The sequence below is a fragment of the Rhipicephalus sanguineus genome, chromosome 1 (genome assembly GCF_013339695.2).
Source record: "Rhipicephalus sanguineus isolate Rsan-2018 chromosome 1, BIME_Rsan_1.4, whole genome shotgun sequence".
NCBI lineage: Eukaryota > Metazoa > Arthropoda > Arachnida > Ixodida > Ixodidae > Rhipicephalus > Rhipicephalus sanguineus.
The window spans coordinates 53,050,747-53,075,711 of NC_051176.1; the positions used below are offsets into that span (position 1 = coordinate 53,050,747).

The window sequence follows — 24,965 nt, forward strand, 5'->3', positions numbered from 1 at the left end:
TTGCTGCAAATCAGAAGTCCTCGGTAGCATCACTGGATTCCTCAAGCATTGACGAAAATACGTGTTTGTGCTCGTAAACTTTCGTTGGTTTAGCCATGGGTCTGTATGTCGGAATGTACGTATACGTACGTGAATTACGAGCTCTGTCGGTCATCGCATTCTTAAGTGCCGTGAGATGGTGGGGATGGTTAAGCTCGCATTGTGGCTGATAGCCCGAACAGAAGAAAACAAAGCAGCAGCATAAAACTAAAGCGTTTAAAACAGGGGCGCAGGCAGAAATATCTTTCGAGGGGGGGGGGGCACCTCCATGGTCTGAAGTGTGTGCAGGGCAGGCAGATGTGGTCGAGTGTAATTTTGTGCTGTGTATGCCATTGCAAAAAAAAATTCGGCGGGGGGGGGGGGGGCACACCGGGCCCGTGCTCCGCCCCCCCCCCCCCGGCTACGCCACTGGTTTAAAATAATGGCTGCGGTTTAGCTCGGCTAGGTCCAGTTATGCAAGCGAAAGCGTTTACTTTGTTATGCTTGTTTACTCTCGTAGCTGAAGCACAGTTTGCCAACCGAACGATATGGCTAGTCGAACGTTCCGTACTGTCTGAGCTCACAACAGTCGTTTCCTTAGTTACGGAAGCCGTCGACGCGGGAAAAGCCAGGCCCCTAAACTGCCTAAACCACCAAGGCAGCAAGGCATGCACAGGGGCACCGCACTGAATATGGCACCTATTCGCCGCGAGATCGGGCTACAGGTGGCAGCACCGTCGCGGCGCCAGTGTGGATAGGCGGTCGTCGGCGCGCATACAAACGCACACAACAGCGCTTCGTTGTGAGCGATTTGACCCGATTTCCGGCAAACAAAATGCGTTGACTGCAGCTTTCTGGTAATATGTGCGCTCTTCACTCCCGAATTAAAGCACGAAGCTCGCCGAATGTTACTATTACTTGTGAGAGAAGCGCATTCTGCCATCGAACGGGGTTGCTCTCCTTCGGCAACAGTCGGCGTTTTCGCAATGGATGACGTTTTCTTGTTTTATTTGTACATGTTATTTGTGCGCCGAGAATTCTGATTTGTCTGTTTGAAGATGTAATATCTGCACCACCGATGTGGAGTGTAATCTGCTTGCATGGATTCGTTGATCTTTTACCAGCTACTCCCATGTACTTCTCCAATACTTCTCCAATGTAGGACATTAATTCATTTGTACATTTTCTCCAATGTAGGACATTCATTCATTTGTACATGTTCAGCTTGTGTTCCATCTACTATGCACTGCTGTAGCGCGACTGAATCAAATATTTACTTCTTGTTCATCTGGATACCCCCCAACAAAAAGAAAGCCCGTATTCCTGCACAATGAGTTCAAATAGCACTTCGTGCACTGCGTGCTCAAATATTCATCTGCATTTCTAATTCAGTTCTCCAATGTAGGACAGTTGATAGGTTTACTGAAGAAAGCTACGTGGCTGACAGCGCTTTAGCGCTGCAGAGGCGTTTAACACGCACACGCTTGTTTTTATTCTAGTAACAGTGCACAAAGGTAACTATTCACTACGGAACTTTCTTCGATTAATTACTTGCACGATAGTAATGGAACAAAGGCCCGGTTATTTCACGGGACAAAAGTACGTTTTTTCACGCGAATTATGTCCGCTGCCTTCCGTCAATCTATTACAACGCAATACAAACGTTTAAGATAATGTAAAGCGAAAAAGATGTGGCTTCGCGTGAAATTGCTACGACATAAATATAAAGTACGCCGTTTGGATTAATTTTGACCATTGGGGTTCTTTAACGTGTACGTTAATCTAAGTGCATGGGTGTTCTTGTATAAATTTCGCCACAAGTTAAAATTGCGCAAGGCAACTCAGTTTTGCGATTTCCGTACATTACATTTTGTGTTCGTTTTATGGGACAATTTAAGTACCGAAGTGTCAGACGTGACTTGACAAAAATATTTCTGTGTAGTGGGACCAGGACCATACACAACTAAAGTTCGTCGCGTAACCTATAAACGACAGTCCCAAAGTTATACACCTAACCACAACCCGCAAGTGCATGAGAGCCCTTTTTTTACCACTGAGTCGCTAAAAGGCTATATTCACATGAGATTTATTACTTCTCATCTTTAGGACAACGCCATGTGCACTTTGCAATGCGCTTGAACCACAGAGAGGCACCTAGACTGATATAATTCTCGTGAACGGAGGGTACGATGACCACACAGAGCACTCTTGACAAGTTCACTCACTGACTTTATAGCTGTACATATACAGCCGATCAAGGCCAAATTCTTCTTTACGTCGCGTTAGGCATACGTATGAGCGGTTAAAGTTGCACTAACGCAACGGAACAAACCGCCTTTTGAGGACCTGCATGACGTACGCGCACATGCAAACACAACGTGGCTAGCAGACGACGCATGGAGCAATCCGCACTAGGCGCGGTTCAGTCAGAAGCCGCCAGGTGGCGACTCCGCTCGATCTTGCGGTCAATATGCCGTCGTGTAGTAGATGGTCTGCGTGCAAACCCATGCTGTATGATGACCTGGCCATCGGAGAGGGCAGCGTCCATTTAGGTGTGGGTATTTTAATGTGTTTAGGGAGCCGCTTGATGGTACAGAGAGTGGCCCTGGGGAGTGATTAGGAAGCTTGTTGTTCGTGTTGTGATATGTTATTGGCCAATAAAAGACGGAGACAAAGTAAACACAACTGACGTAACACGGTCTTTGTTTCCATTTTCTATTAGGGGTCAAGTTCAAGTTTTTCACAAGTTGCAGCATTGAACAGCTGGGAGCAGATATCCCGTTGTACATCAAAAAGCACGACCAATCTTTTTTATTTATTTATTAATAATTTTGCATATTTTCTCAAATGTATGTCACAATGCCCAAGGTCAAGGAGAAGTCTTACAGGAGTAGGAAAGCCTCACAAGAAACGAAGATGGCACTTCAAATGCTTGGTCATCCTCGCTGCCAGGAAGATTTTACAGCTGCTGCACCAGAGCAAGGTGATGCCCACACACTAGAAACGTTAAAGGGACTGTCTACCTTTCTTCATCGCTTTTCTGTTTTGTACCGCAATAGAAAGCGTACCGTCTGAAGTGTCCAACCTTGCAGCGGTTTCTCTGGAAAGCGAGTAGAAATTTTTAAAACAGAATTTTTCGATCTGCGTTCGGTCTTCTTCCATTGGCGTGAAACATGCCCACAACACTGGTTGGTGGACGTGATGACGATTGTAGTGCCGGTAAAAATTAAAACCGAAAGCACATGTGATTTCTGTAGGATTACCTTATTTTCGCTGAACCCTATTGTAATGAATGTAACGGTCGTTTTCAGCGCGCTAGCGGGTAACTGAAGCCTGCCATAGGCATTATCATGTTAGCGTTATTTGCTGCAATATTTCTTGCCTAGAATGATGCAGTGATACGAGCGAGGTTTATCGCCGAATTCATGCAATGAATGCAAGCCCTAAATTCAGTGTTGTTCAGAAGTTAACTCTTAGGGGCGAAGCTCCTTAAGGCGGCACCCGTTCGTTCCTCGTAGTCGTAGTAGTGCGTAACCAGTCGTAACGCTAGTACCAGATCTTGACCTCCAAGGTGGCGCCGGTAGGAGATTTTTCCTGTGCGTTGTTGAACAATAAAAAATTCGCAGCGTGCGCGTTAACTAAAAGCCGAATTCTTCTGTCTCTTATTCCCCATTAGCAGCCATTGGCATGTTCCAGTAGGAAACGTTAGTAGAAGTAGAAGTGTAAGTGTTAGCTAAAAGCCGACTTCTTCTGTCTCTCATTCCCATTAGCAGCCATTGTTTACCTCCAAGGTAGTGCCTGGTGAGATTTCTCCTGTGCGTAATTAAACAATAAAAATTTTGTTCAAAACGCCGTTGATTGATGAAATAAACCAACGAAAGACGCCAGTTGTTTTCTAAAAGCAAAACGAAAGAACGCCAGATGTTTCTAAAGCAAAACGAAAAGACGCCAGCTGCTTAACGAAAGACGCCAGATGTTTTCTAAACAATGAAAATTCACAGCGTACATGTAAAATTAAAGTGAGCTGCAAGTCGTCATAACTCATCGAACCTTTAGTATAAACGCGCCCGATCTCACGTCGGTGATGATGTACTGGGCAGAATTCACGGAAGATTCACGGTTTACCGATGAACCTCCGCAGCTTCGCCCACTCATCATCATTCACTCCGTGGATATGCTGTAATTTTTTTGTTCCGGCCGAAAGTTGCTACTGCTGTTTGTGGTCATCTTGTTTGTTTTGCCCGCGGCATGATCGTGACCTTCACTTCCCAGTATTGTACTGCTACAGTCGGCGAAGTACATTTATAGACGAACTGACTTATTATTATAGGGCAATAATGTATAGAGTGCATTGCAGTGGTATGTCGTGCATAGCACAACGAAATGCGTATTGTTTTAGTCGCCATATTCTTTGATTTGAGGTTAAGAAAGAGGATAGAAGTGACATAGACATTAAAGTTTACAGGAAGAAAGACATCTAGTTTGTCACCCTAAAGTGAGGAAGAAGTGAGCGGAGGCGGAAAGACAAAAAGCAAAGCGTTTTCTAAAGATCGCGTCAATTAAAAAAAATTAAGCCTGCAACGTCGATGTAAGGTAGCGCGCACTGGAGCCAAAGGCTCTTATGCAGATGTCATACTCGTGTACAATGAATACTTCAGACCAGGTGGTATAGTTCTTGCGGTAAAACTGCCCCTACGCAGTTGCTTAACTGCACTGGTTTAGAAGAAGCTCATACGATAACTACCCTGCCTTCCAACAGGAGTGTTGCTCTTTGGCTGATTACGGGGCAATTTGTTGAAGGAATCGGACGTGTAAACAAATCTTTGACGTACTAACGACAGTAGTACGTGACAGTGTTAAACAATATTGCAAAAATTTAGAAACGCTGAGGTATCTAAAACTTGGTCTTCACGTGGAGGAAACTGCTGGCGTACCTCTTGAGGTTGCCACGGTAACGTCTGACACAATACCTCTATGTTAAGTTTTAAACAGACGTTCACAGTCCTATTATTTATGTAATAATACCGGATGTAACACTGTTATATAGTTCGACAGAATACAGTTGTGCAGATAACTTTTCAAGGACGCCATCAGTCTAAAACTGGGGAGGGTATCGCAGAAGTAAATGTACCCAGTTACTCTTTAGGGCGTTTTCTTTTTTTTTTTTACTCTCGCAAAACAACGGATGGAACGAAATGCACTGTTCACTTTGTGTGAAAAGAGAGAGCGAAATGTGCTTTACACTCCACCTTCCTCAGAAAGAGTGGAATGTCCATATGCTCTTGTGGCATGAGTAAAGCGCAGTTATACTCCTTCTCCTGATCAGTATCGATGATGCGGCATCAAGGGGACAGCGGGCGATGACAACTCTTGATCAAGCACACATGTATCTAGTAAAGAGCACGACATTTGTTTGTTGTGACGCTGGAAAGGACATGTCAAGATTTTTGGCGAGGGCCCGTTCGATCTCTTAGAATATAGCGCACTGGCATTTGTTTCGGCTTAACTTCTTGATAACTAAAGTGCTGGTGTGTACAGTATTGTTGTCTTAGACATTCTCAAGTCTTGACATTTCACCCTGACATGAAATGTTATTTGCCTTTAGTCACGGTCCCTTTAACATTGATCATCATCACACCTATCAAAACGTTTCCAACTTCGTTTCTTTGACGAATACGAAAGCGTAATCTGTCTATCTTGTTGCTTTTATTGGGCTAGAAGCACATTTTGATTTCTTTTTTGATCGTGTATATTCTTCAATAGAAAGTTGGAAATATTTTTATTTTGCTCTAGCTAAACAAATTTTAATGACGTCACCTGCACACAATTCATAGAAGCTTAGCAGATGGATATGCCATATTCAAGTATCAAGATATTTCTTTATCAGAGCGACGATTGAAATTCTGTCCCTAGTAAAAAATTTAACTTTCGTGGAGAAACTCTTTAATGTCAGCAACCCTGCTACCATAAAGTAAATCGCAACCCCAGCAAAGATGGTTTGCTGGAACTTCCCTGTTAAGGAGATCTTGCAGGGAAATTAGCGTGATTCTTTGCTTCAGGGCTGCGACACTGCCATTATCTTGTTATGAATGGCGCGTTTGGGAGGATTCATAAGTTGTTTAGGTGCAGTGATACAACTGTTCGGGAGCATTAGAACTCTAAAGCAATGCTGGAACTCATGTGGGAAGGAAGTCTTTTCCTGTCGTACGTGTGCTCTCAAAGAATGGTACTGCACTCTCTTGGAAGAGTACCAGTGCTCTGGTGGAAGGGCATCACTACTCTCCTAAAAAAGATCACAATACTCATCTGGAGGAGTATCACTACTCTCGTTGAAAGAATACTAGTGCTCAAGCAAAACTGTATTATCAGACTTTGAAGAAGAGTACTACTACTGTTCTCGTAAAAGGCAGAAGTTCAGGGGAAGGTGGAAGCTTGAAAAGATGAGAATTCGCGAACACGGGGTGTCGCTATGGAGCCGACGTTTCGAAAAGGGGACTTGTCCCCTTCAAGGTTGCAGCCTTGAAGAAGACAAGTCCGCTTGTCGAAACGTCGGCTCCCGCGACACCCTGTGTTCACGAATTCTCATACTGTTCTCGTAGGAATGTAAGTACTCCTGCGAGAGAGCACTACTCTCCTTGGAAGAGTACCAGTACTCCTGTGGAGGAGCCCTCCTACTACTTGCGGGAGAGTATCACAACTCTTAGAAGAGTAATGCTGCTATTCTTGAAACAGTTCTGCTATTCTTTCTGGAGGTGTACTACTACTCCCTTCGTAGGGGTCCTGCTACTCTGTTTCGGCAAGAGTTCTATTTCTGTGTTGAGGTGGAGTATTATAATTTATAACCCAGTCTGCGTGCATTACTATACTGTGCCTCACAAAGAGTTAACTACTCTGCAGGAGGGAGTTAAATATGGGACAAGAAAATACTCCCCCAAAGAGAGTGACCGGTACTCTGTTAAGTTTTTAGAGTGACGGCCTTATTTAGTGTTATACCCGCCATTTGGGTGTAGTTGTTATGGTGCTCGACTGCTAACTCGAAGGTCGCGGTATCGAATCCCGGCCGCGGCAGCCGCATTTTCGATGGAGGCGAAAATGTTTGAAGCTCGTCGTCGATTTAGGTGCACATTAAAGAGCCCCTGGTGGTCGAAATTTCCGGAGCCCTCGACTACGGCGTCCCTCATAATAATATCATGGTTTTGGGATGTTAAACCCCAACTATTATTATTATTATGGCGAAGCAAATGGTACTGTTTAACAGTTGCGCTCTCCAGCGGCTCCTAGTGGGTCGTCCTCTTCTAAACGTCGCTCGCGCTCGGACCCCGTGCCTTTGCCTTGACTGTCGCCATAGCTCATTGTCGCCGAGTGCTGTCCAATAAACAGCTTAACAATTTGGTGGAGAGTGCTGTGCTCCCATTCGATGCCCCTGGAGCTTCGTTCCCGTACTCTGCCGTCTACCATGCCTCAAGACGCCGCTCAGCAAACTCCGCCTCCCACACCGACCACATGTCCCGGTGTCCCACGCATCCGCGATCCACCTATCTTCACTGGCGCCGATGGCACCGACGTGGAGGACTGGCTCGCAATTTACGAGCGCGTGAGCGTACCCAACAAATGGGACGAAGCACGCAAGTTGAGCAACTTGGTCTTCTACCTCGCGGGAGTAGCGAGCTTGTGGTACAACAACCACGCGTCCGATTTTGCGACTTGGTCGGACTTCAAGACCGCCGTCATCAACGTTTTTGGCCGCCCTGCAGTTCGTAAGCTGCAAGCAGAACAGCGCTCACGCGAACGAGCTCAGCAGGCCGGTGAATCTTTCACCAGTTATATTGAAGACGTCCTGGACTTGTGTAAGAAAGCCAACGGCACCATGTCCGAGTCTGACAAGATCCGGAACATTATGAAGGGCATTGACGACGATGCCTTCACCATGTTGCTCGCCAAAAACCCTTCCACCGTGGCCGAGGTCATAACACTGTGCCAGAGCTACGAGGAGCTCCGCCGGCAACGTTCGATGACCCGTCGCTCTCCATCACGCGACGACGAGCTTGCTGGCTTGGCGGCCATACCTGACCAGGCCACGCTGCTGGCAGAAGTGAAGGCATTCGTGCGCGAGGAAATCGCACGCCAGTTCTCTCTCCTGGCCTTCGCCCACCCGCCGCACGTTCAACAGTCGTCGACGACCCTTCTTCCTCCCCTCCGACGAGCAATTGAGCAGGAAATTGCCGAGGTGATGCCTGAGTACCACCAGCAACCTCCCACTCCTGCGCCACAGAGTTACGCTCAAGTAGTCGCCAGGACGCACCAGGCAATCCCTGCGGCTGCTCCATTGAGTTACGCCGAAGCCGCCGCTAGACCTCCGTCCTTCGAAGCGGGCGTGCCGGCTCCGTATGCTGCCGTCATCCCTAGGCCCCGACTGCAACCCACCATGCAGTCGTTTCAGCAGCCGCCCCGTCAATCGCATCCTGCGACATGGGCTGGACCTGCCCCGGCGGACCTATGGCGCACACCCGACAATCGGCCCATCTGCTTTGCATGCGGTTATGCCGGTCACGTGGCACGTTACTGCCATCGCGTGCAGCCGCCTCGAGTCGCGTCACCCACCACCAGCCAGTCCAGCCGTGCATTCTACGACCCGCCTATGTCACCGACGTCACGCCCAGCTCCATCCACTCGCCGCTCTCCGTCTCCACGACGTCGCTCACTGTCACCAATGCGACCACGTTCTGTCGCACGAGAGCAGGAAAACAAGTCGTCGCAGTCCACGAGGCAAGGGCTGCGACGCTATCGAACTGTACAAGCCCTCAGCGAAGTCCATCGAATGTCATAGACGTGTTTGTGGACGGTGTTCGCGCATCTGCCCTTATCGACACCGGAGCCGCCGTATCCGTTATGGACGCAAAACTTAGCCGCTTACTCCGAAAAGTGACGACGCCACTTTCTGGGATGTCCCTCCGTGACGCCAGCTCCCAGAGTATTAGGCCTACAGCAGTATGCACTTCTCGCGTCGTAATAATAATAATAATAATAATAATAATAATAATAATAATAATTATTATTATTATTATTATTATTATTATTATTATTATTATTATTATTATTATTATTATTATTATTATTATTATTATTATTATTATTATTATTATTATTTATATAGTGTTGCTATGTTTCGTAACGTCGCGAGAACAGAAAAATCTTAGGATAATGCGCCTTGTGGGACGCACTTCAACACGCTTATTGGCATATGCAGACTGCTAAAAGAACAGGCGTGCAACAGAAGGCGTGCGGACGCAACTTCATCCTCCCTGGGACAAAATGTATACAGAACTGGACTAAACTTACCTCATAAATAAATCCCGTCTGCGCGAAGATACGCCTACATATATGAGCATAGTTTATGTGCTTCAGTGTTTATTTACATATATATATATTCAAAATGAAGCGTTGTACACCAGTGCGCTGCATGTAACAAAAGCACATGTTGGTTTTTCTGGGCCTTGGAGGCCAAAATTAGTCTTAGAAATGTCCATAAGGCAAGACGTTCTAGTGTTGGGGAGTTATTGCATAAAACTAAACAAATGTATCGTGACTGGCAGCGCCGCCCATACGCTTATGTTATTATGGTAACGAGTGCACTTCCCTCAAATAATTGTCTGATATTATGGCCTTTTATCAGGTGTCGAGCCCGCACCTACCGTGAGGAGACTCGTTTCGAGAGTATTCACATATCGTACAAAGTTCGTTGACAAAGGCATCTTTCAAATGCCTCGGCGCCATATTTCTGGTCCCCAATTAATTTTCATTAGAATCCTCACTTACATAATAAAATAAAAAAGCAACGAAAAGTGCGCTCTCAAGCGACAAGAACATACTCCGTCGATAATGTTAGCACTGTACATCCTGTCACAAAAGCTCCAGAAGGAACGCACGCACCCAAGTTCTTCCCAACGGCAGCGTTTAGGTGCCTACATCGTTGCGTTTACGTCTCCCTGTATACCGACACGCGTCTACCCGATGAAATGGCTACAGATTAACTGTACGAACACAAAGTCAGCTTCTGTCTGACGAAGCTGGCGAATGAACTTGATGATTCCGGGTATGGCAGCTGGCTTCGACTTCGCAATTCGTGGTCGCCACCTACGTCACGCGAGAAAAAAAATGTAAACACCTGAAACTATGCTACACACGCCTAGCCTCTCCTCCTGAAGAGATGCCCGATGAACTTGTTGATGCCAGCTTGTGGCGTTTGTCCATCTCCGGCGCCAAGCCCGACGCGGCCAACGTGCCAGTTGGCCGGGTTGACGAGCTTCAGCGATCCGCGCACCAAGTCGGACATCGCGAGCATTCCGTTGTTGACGGCCAACTGGAAGCCGTCGTACGTCTGCAGGAGGTCGTGACTGGCCGTTGGGAGGGTGCTGCCAGTAGAGTTTCCACTCGCGTTTCCACTGTTTGAGAGAGCCAACGAGGCATTCCTGAGATTGTGTGATAGCGCGGTCACAAATTCCCTCAGTGGCCGCGTGCTCTCGGCTCCCAGTGTGGCCATCCTTCGCATGAGCACAGGCAGAGCCCCGGTCAGGTTGCGCACCAGCAAGGTCAGGTTGCCCCTCATCTGCTCCGTGAGCCGCGCTACGTCAGTCCTGGGCAACGACCGGGTGACGTTTTGGATGTTCTTCAAGTCTTCCTGCGTGTGACCAGGGGAAGCCATTAAGTCGATTATATCAACCCTAAAACAGGAATCTACGCGAGACAGGAGCTCAAAGAAAGATGAAGGCTTGAAGAGACCGACAGAGCCAATGTTCCAGGACTTAGCAACCTTAGCTATCGCCTTCCTTTCCAGTGTAGTGCGCCTCTTATTTTGCATTCACTTTCTTCGCACCCTATACTATGCACCAGGCCCGTATTCACAAAAACGGGTTAAGCTAATAATGTTCGCAAGACAATATTTAAGCCGATCACAATGCTGGACAGCGAAGCCGGCAATCTAACGCGAGAAAAAAAGAAGAGCATTTATGAAAAAGAAGTCTGCTGAATTCAGCCCCAATTTTTCCATAGTGAGGCATACGTATGCACAAATTATGCTAACGAAAGAAGCTGATTGCCTGACGACTAATACTTTCATCGAAGCGTTGAATATATTGACATTACTTGTGCGGCAAGAGAAAGCGATAAAGGAATCTAATTAATGTGAGATGATACCACAGTGGTAATTTGCTTGGAAGAGGAATGCAAGTATGAAACCATACATCACAAGTATATATAAATGCACAACGGCAAGCAATAAAGTGTCATTGTTCGCTCGAAATAAGCAAAATGCAATAAGTGCTACCTAATTGTTGAAGCTAAATAGCACTAATCTTTCTAGTTTGCCGGTATGTATCTGAGCTGCAGCGACTACATCACGCTGCTTTGCGTCCGCAGCTATAGCTATATAGCTATATGCTAAGGATCATGCGAGTGCGTAACTCTCAGGTAAGTTCTTGTATATCCATCCTCGTTAATACTTATAACACGCTTGTTTATGCGTTTTCAATTTGTCACGTAAAAGGCAAAGACGCGAAGCGAGCGAGCGCTGCTGTTGCGCACGCGAGACAGCAGCGTTCGCTGTTGCGAAGTTGAGAAGCGAGCTCTCGAAGCACTCGTCTCCATGTCTGATCGCCTTTTGCACCTACAAGCTCGAAACGCAGGAAAAGTAATCAGGAATCATGTAGCGGGCCGCGTCATCTTTTCGGCGCTAGTTTTTGAGAATGCAACACAGAATTTCATCTAGGAATTGCCGCAATTATGGCATTAATTAAATGTTTAAGTAATTTATATTGGCTACTTATCTAAGCGGTGATAAGTAAACAAGCTTGCCAGTATGCACGAGCCTATACAATGCCATTGATCGCATCTTCGTACCTCGTTGCACTTTTTTTAAAATTAATTTGGTCCTAGTTAGCAGACCCTACGCTGCATATGGCAGACAGTTCTTTATAAGACGTTCGCTAAAATTTTGCTTGATTGCAAGGCTTGTTACATCTGCCATATATACCCATATTTCTGCAAACTAGAAATTACTGCTGACGTCGGGCGCATATAGTGAGCGGATAACAAAAAGTTATACAGAAACAATTCCCATACATGCACGCACTTTGTGATCATGTTATGGTTTATGATGCATCGTATCTGCAAGTGTTTCTTTCGGCCAGTAAATCCGTATGACCTCTCCGATCAGCATTACAACATTCGTGTCACCAACCTGGAAGCGATGCACGAGCTGATTGGCCGTGGGCGTCATGGCATTCACGCCTGCCGTGGCGATGCTGTTGAATGTTTGCAACGTTCGGTTGAAGTTATGCACCACTGTCTGCAGAGCGGCGCCCGACGTCACCGACTTGGACATGTTGCGGAAGGCTTCGCTGGCCGACTGCAGTGTTCGCTGCAAGCGTTCGATGCCTGACGCGCCACCGGAAGGTGGCAGGCGCAGCCTCTGGAAGCTGTTTTGCAAAGCTTCCAGGTTTTTGACGATGTTGCCGTTCAGCCGGTGAAGCGAAAACAGGTTTCGCAACGCAGGTCCCAGCTCACCGACGTCTCTGATGCGCAGGTGATCTGTGATATTTGACTGGACGCGGTCGTACAGGTCCCTAGCGCACTGCGATCGAAACAATAACAGGCGATGCCATGAACGATGATTAGGCTATGGGTGAGAGTTGGGAAGCTAACTTGGTATAGTTTGCGCAGAATGGAGGCTGAATTTAGTAGGTCGCATGTTATTCTTTAGTTTTTATTATACTCGCAGAAGCCGCGCCATTTAAGGCCTTCGGCTTTAATAGCGTTCGAAGAGACCCTTTCGTGGAATACAGGCACGTAAATGTTAATTGGAAAGCGCCACTTTCGCCCACAGGCGGCACCATAAAAGGAAAATAAGTGGTGTTATACTATATGGTGGTTTCTTTTTATGACTAAGTTTGTAAATTATATGTATACGGTGCCTATTTCAATGTTTAAATTTCTGCACAGTGAACCAACCAGTGAACATCTGACATCTCAGCGCATCAGGTACAGCCCCAAACTGTATCTTTCTATAGAAGAGCTTACAAACTGATTCCAAGGTAAAAAGGCATATTAATGTGGGCGTAATCAGTACCCGTGCGCTAGTATTGAAGTATAGTCTCCTGAATAATCCATTTCATGGCGCATGTTGTTTAGATCATTGCAGCGCGTTTTTTTTTTTCAGCTCGCTTGGCATAGTTTGAAGTGAACGACAGCGCGTAAAACAAGGGCGATGAGAGCACGAACGACATCAGCGCTGGTGAATAAACAAAAGAAGGGGAATTTTAAGGGCTCGTTTTTCTTTGCTAGACACAGCATTAATTAGAACCAACAGACAAGAAACACAACGAAAGTATATAGGGGATGTTATTTTGTAATAATTATGATGTAAATGTGAAGAAAGTAGAGTGGACGAAGAGATAACTTGCCACAGGCATGGACCGAACCTGCGACCTTCAAATAACGCGTCTGATGCTCTACCGCTGAGCTACGGCGGCGGTCGTCCTCCCGTCCACATTATGGCGTATATATGTGCATTTAAACCTCGGAGTGTTAGTAAGCGCCGCTAGTAGCCATGACGGCGAGTGTGGAACATCCTTTTTATGCCTGCTCGCGTCACTCGGTCCCTGCCGGCGGCAAGTTATCTTTTCATCCACTTTCTTCACATTTACGTCATAATTACTATACAAAATAACAACCCCTATATCAGCGCTGGTGTCGTTCGTCCTCTCTTCGTCCTTGTTTTACGCGCTGTCGTTCACTTCAAACAATGCAACACCACCCAGCCCAACGTCGTACCCTCTTATCGCTTGGCATAACGGGCACGTATACAATGACAGCCGTTAACGTCGAAAACACTAAAAAAAAAAAAAATAGCGCAGCTTGCACTGAAGGGGCGATCGGAGATCTGGTCGTTCCGCTTGTTCGTTCTCCTGGGGAAGAACAAGCGCGCTGATTGGCTGAAGCGGGAGATGCCACTCAAGGCCGGGGGGTGTCGCCATTTCTTTTTTTTTTTGCTTGATCTTTTCTTTTTTGGTGACGTCATATTGCGGCATAACGAGTGGGGTGATCGGAGATCTCTGTTCTGCGCCGTTCGTTCTGTACCCATTCTGGCGGCGTACGCGATTGGCCGAAGCCGGAATAAACCACGCCTCTGAGGGGCGTAGCCATTTTTCTTTTTGCTTGACTTTTTTATTTTTTGGTGACGTCATACCGCGTCATAACGAGCATGTCGTCTGCTACAAACGAACGGAGCGCGAGACCGTTCGCACCCGTTCTCTCGAGCGAAGAAACGGCTTCGCACGGCGTGATGCGGCGGTTGCGGCTGCCGCAACAGCTGATTTTGAGAAAATGGGCTTGCGACGTGTGCTTCTCTTGCGGTTGGAGGTGCGAGATGCGTTTGAAGACATGAGCGAGTGCGCCGTCGCTTTCTGGTCTCGAAACGAAAGTGCGAACAAAATGAACGGGCCTGCCACTGGGCTGTGGTCTTACGCGCAGGGACTTCTTAGTTCAAAAGCGCTACCAGCTACTGCCACGTGTCGTCCCGGTCCTCACTCGTGAACGACGGCCCCAGTGGGCACGACGGCGTAGATATCTGTGGGTGCTCTTTGATAAAAGCCAGCAGAAGCTCCTTTTGACGATTCGACACCCGGGAGCCAAGCCAGACATTCCGGTGGGACGACATCTTGAAAAACTGCGCCAACCGCTACTTTTCTCTTTTTTTTTCGCGTGCGCGACTTCACATAGCGAGCACGTTAGAAAAACTAACACCAATAAATATCAGCGCTCAAACCTATTGCTGTTTCAGAAACTCTTTGAGCTTGAAAAGAAAAACAATATCTTTTCGTATTACAACTGTATTTATTAGAAGGCGAGAAACACTTCGTTTTGAAATATACGGTTCCCTTGCCGAGGACAAGCGATGCGCGACTACTTCCGGAAAGCTCGCCGCTCACCGCTTGACGATTGGCTGTCCTGTTCCTCTCGGCGGAAGAGAGCTGCGGACCGCCCACTTTTGTGACGTAACACCGCCAGAACGAACGCGGAACGAACAGAGATCTCCGATCCCCCCCTGAGTCGCGCAAAGCTGGGTCACACCAGAGCTGGTGGGCACCTGGATGGTCCTGGCTTGGCTAGGCTTTTACCCTCTCACCTGTGTCTTTCCCACCCCTTGCTATACCATACTTTGAATGGCTATGCATGCTCTCTTTTTTATCTTTTTTTAGTCTGTGTCTTTTTCTTTCTCTCTACGTCTATTTGTTTCTCTGTCTTTCTATGTTTTTCTGCCTGTCTTCCCTTTCTTTCTCTCTTTCTTTTTATGCGTTTCTCTCTCTCTCTCTCTGCAGTCGTTCTCTCGCCTTCTTGTTCACTTTTTCTTCCCTTTCTTTACACCTATTTCTCTTTCTGTTTCTCTCTATGTATATGCTCGTTCTCCCCTCCTCCTTTCCCTCCTCCACACCCTCGCATCCCTTTGCCACCTCCTTACTATACTATACTACACAAGGTTATGCTGTGCTCTGCTAGCGTGCCTGGATGGCTGTGTGGTTACGACGCTCGTCATCGGATGGTAGGGATGCGGGGTCGAATCTGGCCTCGCCAAGAATTTCTCTCTTTCTATCTTTCTCTTTCTCTCTCTCTCTGTACTCGTTCTCTCACCCATCAGAGTTACTACATCCCACGCCGGACAAATTCATGCACGTGCTCCGGGAACGAAGAAGAAGAGGAAGGCGGTGAAGAAGAGGACGGAGAGAGCGAGCGCGTGCCGGTTCCTGATGATGGTAATTTTCGATGTACGACGCACGGTAAACATCGACCATAACAGCTCTGCTGTCAAACTCCTATAGCTCGTATGTGCCACAGAAATTCGGCATATCCCACTACTCACCACAATGGTCCGCTTAAAATTAACAAGGGAACCCACGGTAGGCAAGAACCGATTATAATAATATCTCGGGTTTAACGTCCCAAAACCGCAATATGATCATGAGAGACGCCGTAGGGGAGGGCTTCGGAAATGTAGACCACCTGGGGTTCTTTAATGTACACCTAAACCTAAGTACACGGGCCTCAAACATTTTCGCCTCCATCGAACATGCAGCCGCCGTGGCCGGGATTCGATCCCGCGACCTTCGGGTCAGCAGTCGAGTGCCATAACCACTAAACCACCGTGGCGGGGCGCGCAAATACCGATTAGGCGCCGCACGTTTCAGCTTCTCTTGTTCACCATCAGTACATAGTGCTTGGGCAGTGATTGAGCACGTGCCTGTTCATGATGATGATAATTTTCCATCTACGACACGCGGCAAACCTCGAGCTTAAGAGCTCTGTTGTAAAAATTATGTAGGTACAGACCACATGGTGTCTGCATACAGGAGCGAAGGGTTGGGGGCCAACCATGTACCTTCGAGAGGCTTCGAAATTTAAAGCAGGCTTCACTTCAGACTTTTGCTGCCCACTCTAGCTTCCAGAACCGCACTTTTAAAGAGGGCGAGCAAGGCATTAAAACGTAAAATTGCATGTAGTTTCAAGCCTGTTGTCAGCAGAAGCAAATCAACGAAGCTTACCTTGTTGAACTTGACAATTTCTACGGAGTTGTTGCCCTGCAGAAAGAGGTTGACATATACATTGTTACCATTGCGCTTGGGAAACTTCAATTGGAAGCACGTCAATAGAAGCAGCTGTTCACCTTTGTTGCTCCCTGCTGTAGGCACTGCGTATAGAGGAGAGAAAAAAAAAGCAAACAGAACGTGTTAGTGAATGTTCACGATCTTCGTATTGGAGTGACGCAAGCATTTCACAGAGTAACGGCAACCCCAACCTAAAAGGTCCACATTCTTTCCATTTACAATGTGGGCCTTTAAGGCCGGGTGGCCGCTGGTGGCTAATTTGTGCCAAATTGGCTGCTTCACAACCCTGTCTGGCGATGAAAATTTCATGTTGGCTCTATGGCTACTTTCTGGCTACTTCTAACTGCTAAACTGGAGCCATTTTTTTTATTATTTGAAGATAAAATAGAAAGTAACCGTAAAGCGTAGCCATCGTCTCCAAGCTTTTCTGTCGTGTTAACCGATGCGCGCGCATGTCCTGCCCTCACGAGCGGGCTGCTGCTCATCGAGGTACCCAACAAGCGGCAGGACTAAAGCTGCAGTGACGAAGTTGCGCGCATGTAAGCGCGTGGCTATAGCACACTGATGACGCTGCGCACCAGTTTTTAATGCTGATTCATAGCGCTTGTTCGCGTGTGAACTTGACAAAAAAGAGATATACGCAACAAAATGGCGGTTCATCTTCAACCAGATTTCACTACTTGAAGCCGGCCTTGTACATCGTTCTACGGCTTCAAGGAAAAACAGCTTCAGCTTTTTTAATGTTCCGCCTGAGTCGTCGGCCCAAGATTACTTTGGCAAGAACTCTCCCTATTGTAGACAGACTGCAGGCGACCTGAACTACTTAAAATAATTTATCAATTTATTTGCAACTTGCCTGTGGCCAAGCAAGAGGGAAAATATATTGTGCTCTTTATTCTACGTTCTGACTTATGCAAAATTATATTGTTTATTGTTCGATAATAAAAACTCTATTCATAATATCGCTTTTGTTCTATTTGGCTATAAATGTGGCGCTAAGATTAAATGAGGTGGCTACTTCGGGTACTTTCAGCTTGAGTTTTGGCTCTTTTTCAAATCTGTCCAACGGCAACCCTGCTTTAAAGCAATAAACTGAACTGAGCAAGTACGTCACATAGTCAACTAAGGGTCGCGCCCCTTTCCTGGATTGAGGAACAAAGTGTGAACAGCTAGGTTTCGCGTGGTACATTGTGCAGACCCTTCGGACGTTATCACTGAAGAGTTTTAATGCTGCAGGTGTTTCGTCTGCTACGTGAGGCACTGAGGATGACTCTTTGAAGATGCCAATGAGTCGCGTCCTAGCAGCGGCGGCAGAGATACGGATAAGACTTCGAACAAGCGCATCACTGGACAGACGTCAAGAGTTTACCCGTTATAATACCAGGTTTAACGTCGTTTTTTGCATGTATGAACCGAAACTTATATTGGAAATGGCCCAGTTCCATGTAAAGAAATGGCCGCACTTGGTCAAAGCCGCAAAATGGTCAACGGTATGACGAACGAGAGACAAAGAGAATGGAGTCCCTTTCAAAACTTCATATCTCACGTATAGCAGTAGCTAACATCTTCAGGTGGCATTACTTTTAACTGATCTGTTCCCTTTGTGAATACTTTAAGCGACTCTTCTATCAGGAAGGAAGGAAGGAACACAAAAAGGGAGAAGGCAGGGAGGTTAACCAGACAGCAGTCCGGTTGGCTACCCTACGCCGGGGGAAAGGGAAGGGGAGTGGAAAGATGGGAGAGACAAAGAGAGAGAGGGGGAGCGAGGAAAAAAAAGGAAATGCTCAATAAATGAGCTGACATGTATGTGGCGGTGGCACTGTACAACAGTCATAGGCGTTCACAAAGGCCCGTAGTTCTTAAGAAGCACAAAAGTGCTTTAACTGCCTTGTGGGCCGCCGAGCGATGGGGACGGTGCTCCAGCAGCATCTGCACGGAGAGCGGTCGGTCGTCCAATCGTCGCATCGCCTCAGAAAGAGTTCGTCGTTCAGAGGCAAATCGAGGGCAGCGGCATATCAGATGATCAATGTCTTCCTCACTACTGCAGACCTCGCATGCTGCACTGTCGGTCACTCCAATTAATGTTGTGTATGCCTTCGTGAAGGCAACTCCTAACCAAAGCCGACATAGAAGCGAAGCTTCACGTCGACGAAGTCCGGATGGAGGTCGGAGTTCCAGCGTAGGGTTTATTTGGTGGAGTCTTGTACGCCTTATACTTGGCATGTTCCACTCCGCCAAACAGAGACTACGTGCCAGGTGACGAAGCTGCCTTGCAGCGTCTGTCCTAGAAAGAGGAATCGAAACGGTGGTCTCTTCTTGATGGGATGTGCGAGCAGCATTGTCTGCGGAAACATTGCCACTGATCCCGCAATGACCAGGTAGCCACTGAAAGTCAACCTCGTGGCCTTTTTCTTTGACGCGGTGATGAATCTTCAGAATTTCGTACGTAAGCTGTTCGTGGCATCCGCGTCGGAGAGCTGACTGCAGGCACTGTAACGCCGGTTTCTAGTCGGAGAAAACAGCCCATTTGCTCGGTCTCTCCGAATCAATGTACTCTAGTGCACAACGCAGAGCCGTAAGTTCTGCCGCCGTAGATGTAGTCACATGGGATATTTTGAGTTTTAGGGTGATTTCTCGTGCTGGTATGACCACCGCACCACCGGAACTGGACACCGTGGTTGACCCATCGGTGTAGATATGCACGTGGTTACTGTAGGTTTCGTGGAAGAAAAGTAGGCTCAATTGTTTAAGTGCTGTGGCGGGTAAAGCCGATTTCTTCTGCAGTCCTGGAATTGTTAGGCGTACTTGTGGTAGGTACAAGCACCACGGAGGAAACACCCGTTTCTCAGCAGGCGCATACCCTGATGTAAACGATGCGCGATGGGCATGGACAGTTGCACTAAATTTCGTGCGGGGCCTTTCAGCAGCGAGGCTTGCCAGGTGGTGGGAAGGGTTCCTGGCATATTGCCTGAGGTAAGTGCGCATGGTCTCATCGGTGATGTGTGTCATGATTGAGTAGTCCTGGGCAATGGCGATGGTTTCAGCTGTTGAAGAGCAGCGTGGTAAACCAAGGCATATCCTAAGAGCCTGAGCTTGAATGCTTTGTATCGTACGAAGGTTAGTTTTGCAGGTATTGGATATTGCAGGTAGGCTGTATCGCAGGAACCCAATAAACAATACCCGGTACAGCTGTAGCATAGAATGTATGGACACTCCCCAAGTTTTCCCTGCGAGGAACCTGAACAAGTGACAGATAGCAGTCAGCCGCTTTTTCACATAGTTTACGTGAGGGGTCCAAGACAGGTCTCTGTCGATTATGACTCCCAAGAACCTGTGATTCATGCTGGATGATACACATTGGCCGTTGATTGATATGCCGTAAGCAGACATTGGCTTTCTGGTGAATGCCACGACTGCGCACTTTTCACTTGCGATCTCGACTCCTTGATTACGCAGGTAGCGCGATGTCACTGTGGCTGCCTTCTGAAGTCGAGCGCGAAGTTGAAGCCGCGTCACCACATTGTCTATTGACGAGCGACCGCGTCTGAACCCAGCCATAGCATCTGGATAGATTTCGTAATATTTAAGTACCATTCCAGACGCGTGAGGATCATCCTTTCCATTACCTTTCCCACACAGCTAGCTAGCGCAATCGGGCGGTAGGAGCAAACGTCCAAAGGCGACTTGCCAGCTTTGAGGAGTGGAATCAGGCGACTTGACTTCCATTCCTGTGGAACCATACCAGTCTCCCAGGAATCATTGTACAGCAACAATAGCGCCTTCCGAGCTTGATCTCCTAGGTGACAGAGGGCACGGTAGGTAATGCCGTCAGGTCCCGGCGCTGAAGAACGTCTACACAAAGCCAGCGCAGCGTTTAGTTCTTCCATAGAAAATGGACACTCCATGCGGGGATCACGTGAAGCTAGTGGACAGTCGGGCGTTCCCATCTCCGTTTCTGCGGAATTTGCCTCACCGGCAATCCTTCTACAGAAAGATTCTGCGACGGCCACCTCCGTACATTGTAGATGTAGTGCCAAAGATTTAAACGGATGGCGTTGACCGAAGGTTGTATGCAGACCACGAACAGTTCTCCATATAAGCGACAAAGGCTTTCGTGGATCCAGGGACTCACAAAAAGATACCCATCGGCGTGAAGCCAGCTTGTTCATGTGACGCTGTATTTTCTTTTGTGTGCGTCTAGCCAGTCTCAAATCATAATTTGACTTTGTGCGTCTATATCGTCGTTCCGCACGATGGCGAATTGCTCGAAGTTTCTCGAGTTCAACGTCAAAATCGGTGCGCGCTGAACTCATCGAAAGCGAACGCGTGGTAGTCTGTAGGGCACTCTTCATTGCGTCCACCAGGTTGAAGGGTGAGCCGTCACAACAGTCCTCCAAGATTAACTTGTATTTTGGCCAGTCGGTGCACTGGATGACTCTGGAGCACTTGGAGCTAGATAAACCTTCAATCTTCAGATAAGTAGGGATGTGGTCGCTACCCCGCGTTTCCAAATCCGAAAACCAGTGAACTCTTCTGGCGAACGAACGTGAAACGAAGGTAAGGTCTAGGCAACTGCTGTACGTTGGTCCACGCAGATAAGTAGGACTTCCATCATTCTAGAGGCAAAGTTTGTATTCAGAGGCAAGGGACACCAACTGTTTCCCTCTAGTGTTGACCCTGGAGCTTCCCCATAAGTAATGGTAGGCATTGAAGTCGCCAGTTATCACCCACGGCTGGGGAGTCGATGTCAAAATTCCGCGTGAGCGCTCGCAATCTAGATGAGTTGATGGAGATAAGTAGGCTCCAAGAATTGTGAACGTGATCTTGTTCTTCTTCACTGTTAGACATACGCATTGGCTGTCTTCGTCAGGTGGTACTGGGTGATGAACGTAAGTCAAGTCGCGGCGTATAAACATAACAACCTTGCTGCACTCTCCGTGGGTGGAGGACATGAAGCATTCATATCCGGATAGTCTTATGGGAGCTGACAGGTTGGGCTCGCAAATCACAACGATAGGGAACTGGTTGGTGAATACATACTGTCTGAAGTCGGACATGCGCGGCTTAAGCCCTCTTGCGTTCCACTGAAAGACAGATGAATTCTTGACCTCCTCTCGAAACGATAGCATCTCGCGGGCCATGGTTTTACCCTAGAGCTGCAAGCACTGGACTCAAAGTGTCCAGCACCTGCAGCGCGCTCTGTGCAGACGGGGTCTTCATGTTGCTCAAGAGAATGCGCATTGCGTTCATAAGGGATTGCAACATGACTATGACCTGTCGATCATCAGTCGTCTTTGCATCAGCGGCTCGTGAAGACATCGAGGGTGGCGGGATCCGATGCGACTCTGAATCAGGTTGCGCTCGTGAAAGTGAGGGCCACTCTTCACGAGGTGCGAGCGTTGACCCTGCCTTTGTTTTAGTTGTATCCGTCTTTGCAACGCTTGACGATCGGTGGCCAGTTGCTTTGGCGGTAGATGGCGAGTCTCTAGCGGCATATGCGACGTTTCGTGATCTTCTGTGGCGATGCCGTCGTCGCCTGACAGTAGGAGCAGCCTCTCTGTGCGTTGAATTGTCGCGCACCATACGTTTGAGTACCGCCCGCTCGTTCCGCACTCGCGGGCAATCCTTAGATGACGCTTCATGTGCACCATGGCAATTAGGACACTTTAACACAGTTGCCTGGCAGACGTCTTCTGAATGAGGTTCAGCACACCGCGGGCACACAGCATTGTTGGTACAGACACCTTTTACGTGTCCTATCTTGAAACTTTGTAGCATTGAAGGGGCTTCGGAATGTATGGACGGACTTGGTGGCGAACGTGGCCAACTTTTACGTGTGACGGAAGGCTGTCTCCCTCAAACACAAGCTTCAAGCAACGTGAGTGGCCGAGCCTTGCGATGTGCGTGATGAGGGCGCCTTCTGTAGTTGGCTTTATTAAAATAGGAAAGTCGTCAGTTGGGATGGAAACGTCGACGTCATAAATGACGCCAACACTGCCGTTACAGCCTGTGGGGATCACTGATCTCAGTTTGACATTGTCAATTTCCGTCACGTTCCGTAGGCTTTGCAGCGCGCTACGGTGCAGAACATCTACTGTTAGGACATTCTTCCGTGAGTTTATCCTCACGTCTTTAATCTCATTTGGCACAAGCCCCTCGAGAAATGCAGAGAGGACTTGCCTGTTTAGCAGTCGTAAATTGGCCGCAGGGTCTATGGCCATGAAGAGCATAGTGTGCGGCCAGCGCTGTGGTGTGGTCTTCACGGTGGATATACTCTCCGACGATGATGTACGCAGCAGTCTTCTTTTTGCATTTCGGCTCATGACAACCGTGAAGTCGTCGTCCGATGAGTCGAAGCTGTCCGAGTAGAACTCCGTTGCCTCGCTGTCCGTGCCGCTTGAGGCATTCCCACGTTTTCTTGACACTTCCGGGCGTGACGGTTGCGCGCCAGGAAGGTCCTTGGAGGCTTCTTCGTCCATTTTCGCATGAAGGGAGCGGCAGCTCCCAGAATCGGTAGGAAAACAAATCGAAAAAATCGAGATACAGGTAGAAGCGTTCTATCAGGACCCCACCAAAGAAATTACGAACTGCGGCCTACTTCTCTGGAATGATAATTTCGCGTAAAACGAAATATGAGTGGAAACAGCCTCTGCGGGCAAAAATAAAACTGTGACAACACAGAAGATGATTTTGTTATCATTCGACAAGCCTCTGTTATGAACCGTAGGCGAAATGCATGCGTCCGTTGGTTTACTGCCAATAATAACTGCGCGCTGAAAACGAAGACGAAGGAAGAGGTACAGACATCACAGGCGCTGACTATAAAATGGAAAATTTACTGCCGACACGACTCAATACAGACTTCAACTACGCATGCGCCTGCAAGGAATTGAATAATCATGACAACGGGTTATGGTTAAATTGATTGACACAAAATGACCACACGAGAGAAAAAAGGAAAATTGTTAAGAAACAACAAAATCGGTGTGGCAGTCGACTATTACGAGATTGCGCAATCTACAGAAATTATGCTTTTTTTTTCTGGAGTTCTATCTAAAGCTAAATGACTGTCTGTTGGATGCATCGTTTTCTGAGCTACACGTACTGAACCTGTGAGACACGTATACGCTTGGCGTCACCGACAGAGCGCCAAGCTTCGAGAGCAGCTACGGTACCTTTAAGAACTCTTGAAAGCCATGCGTGGAAATTTCGAAGCTGGTCCCGTTGGCCAGGCGAATGTTGTACTTGTGGACACTTGCGTCTTCTTTGTCGGATTCTTCTGCAGACGAGTGAAGGTGCGAGACAAATAATAATGATCACGGCGGCGGAAACGGAACGTGGAGAGCACTTACCCGACCTCGATCCAGCAATAAGAATGGCTGTTAGTAGGCAGAACTTGAGCATGTTGGCATACGTAGCCGCCATGGCAACGGTTTATCTGGATGCAGGGCGACATATTGGTATTAGTGTCTACAATTATGAATGCTTATCTCGCAAAAAGAAAAGGCTGCAATGAACACGTATGACCAATAAAGGAACACATATATAGGACGGCCAGCTTAACAAGATCGACGCCCGAAACGTGAAAGTCGTATGTGAACAACCTAAGGTTAAATGTCCCACCCAGAGGATATTTGCATAGATGTTCCAACCAATTGTATTTGCTCATTTTCGTGACGTCAAGCACTTTTGACGTATTGCAGGTAGGTGATTTTTCCATGAAGACACATGTGCGTGCGGCTCGCTTTCGGTAAAAAAAAATCGTTCTGGCAAATTTCACCTAAAATTCCGACAGCACTAGTCGGGGAAAGATAATATTTTAAGTAGAGACGACTAAATTTTAATTATGAGTACTATTTTCAGCGAAAAAAAATACTTGCGCACATGAATGGTGGCGGGCGCGTCGCAGTTCTGGGGGCGGAGCGTGTATTTCATCTTAGGTTGTGACCAACTATAGTCTCGTTCTGTTCACTGAGGGCAGCTGCGACATGCACGAAATTCAAACCATTACGAGCCGCAAAGCTATATATGTCCAGTGTCTTTTTTCATGCTGATCATCGATGATGATGATCACAGAATGACATCACGTTTATGTCTGAATATTTCAACGGGCGCCCATGACTGCTTTACCGCTGTTATCACTTTGTCATTCCAATATCTTCCAATATCATGGAAATTTGTTGCCGGCACCTCTTTGCGTTCCCATGGAAATTCAGTTTTTGAACCTGCGCGTGCCTTCTTTTTTTCTTTTGCCTCCTCGAACGCAGTGCGTCCAAGTTTGCCGTACCAGTT

At 47.4% G+C, this 24,965-nt stretch overlaps 1 protein-coding gene across 1 annotated transcript; it reads right to left on the reverse strand.

Moving 5' to 3' along the window:
- Nucleotides 1-10,204: 10,204 nt before the first annotated feature.
- Nucleotides 10,205-24,098, reverse strand: LOC119387999 (uncharacterized). The gene is made up of 6 exons (XM_037655634.2): nucleotides 24,026-24,098; nucleotides 23,849-23,952; nucleotides 16,733-16,756; nucleotides 16,611-16,646; nucleotides 12,254-12,646; nucleotides 10,205-10,696 (listed from the first exon to the last, which is right to left on the reverse strand). The coding sequence occupies exons 1-6, from the start codon at nucleotides 24,096-24,098 to the stop codon at nucleotides 10,205-10,207; spliced, it is 1,122 nt and encodes a 373-aa protein (XP_037511562.1).
- Between the last annotated feature and the right edge of the window lie 867 nt (nucleotides 24,099-24,965).

Coding starts and splice junctions, on each gene's coding strand:
- LOC119387999 (XM_037655634.2), bottom strand. CDS start 24,098: ATGGCGGCTACGTATGCCAACATGCTCAAGTTCTGCCTACTAACAGCC. Junction 23,953..24,025: donor TATTGCTGGATCGAGGTCGG/GTAAGTGCTCTC, acceptor ACTCGTCTGCAG/AAGAATCCGACAAAGAAGAC. Junction 10,697..12,253: donor AGCTCGTGCATCGCTTCCAG/GTTGGTGACACG, acceptor GGTCACACGCAG/GAAGACTTGAAGAACATCCA.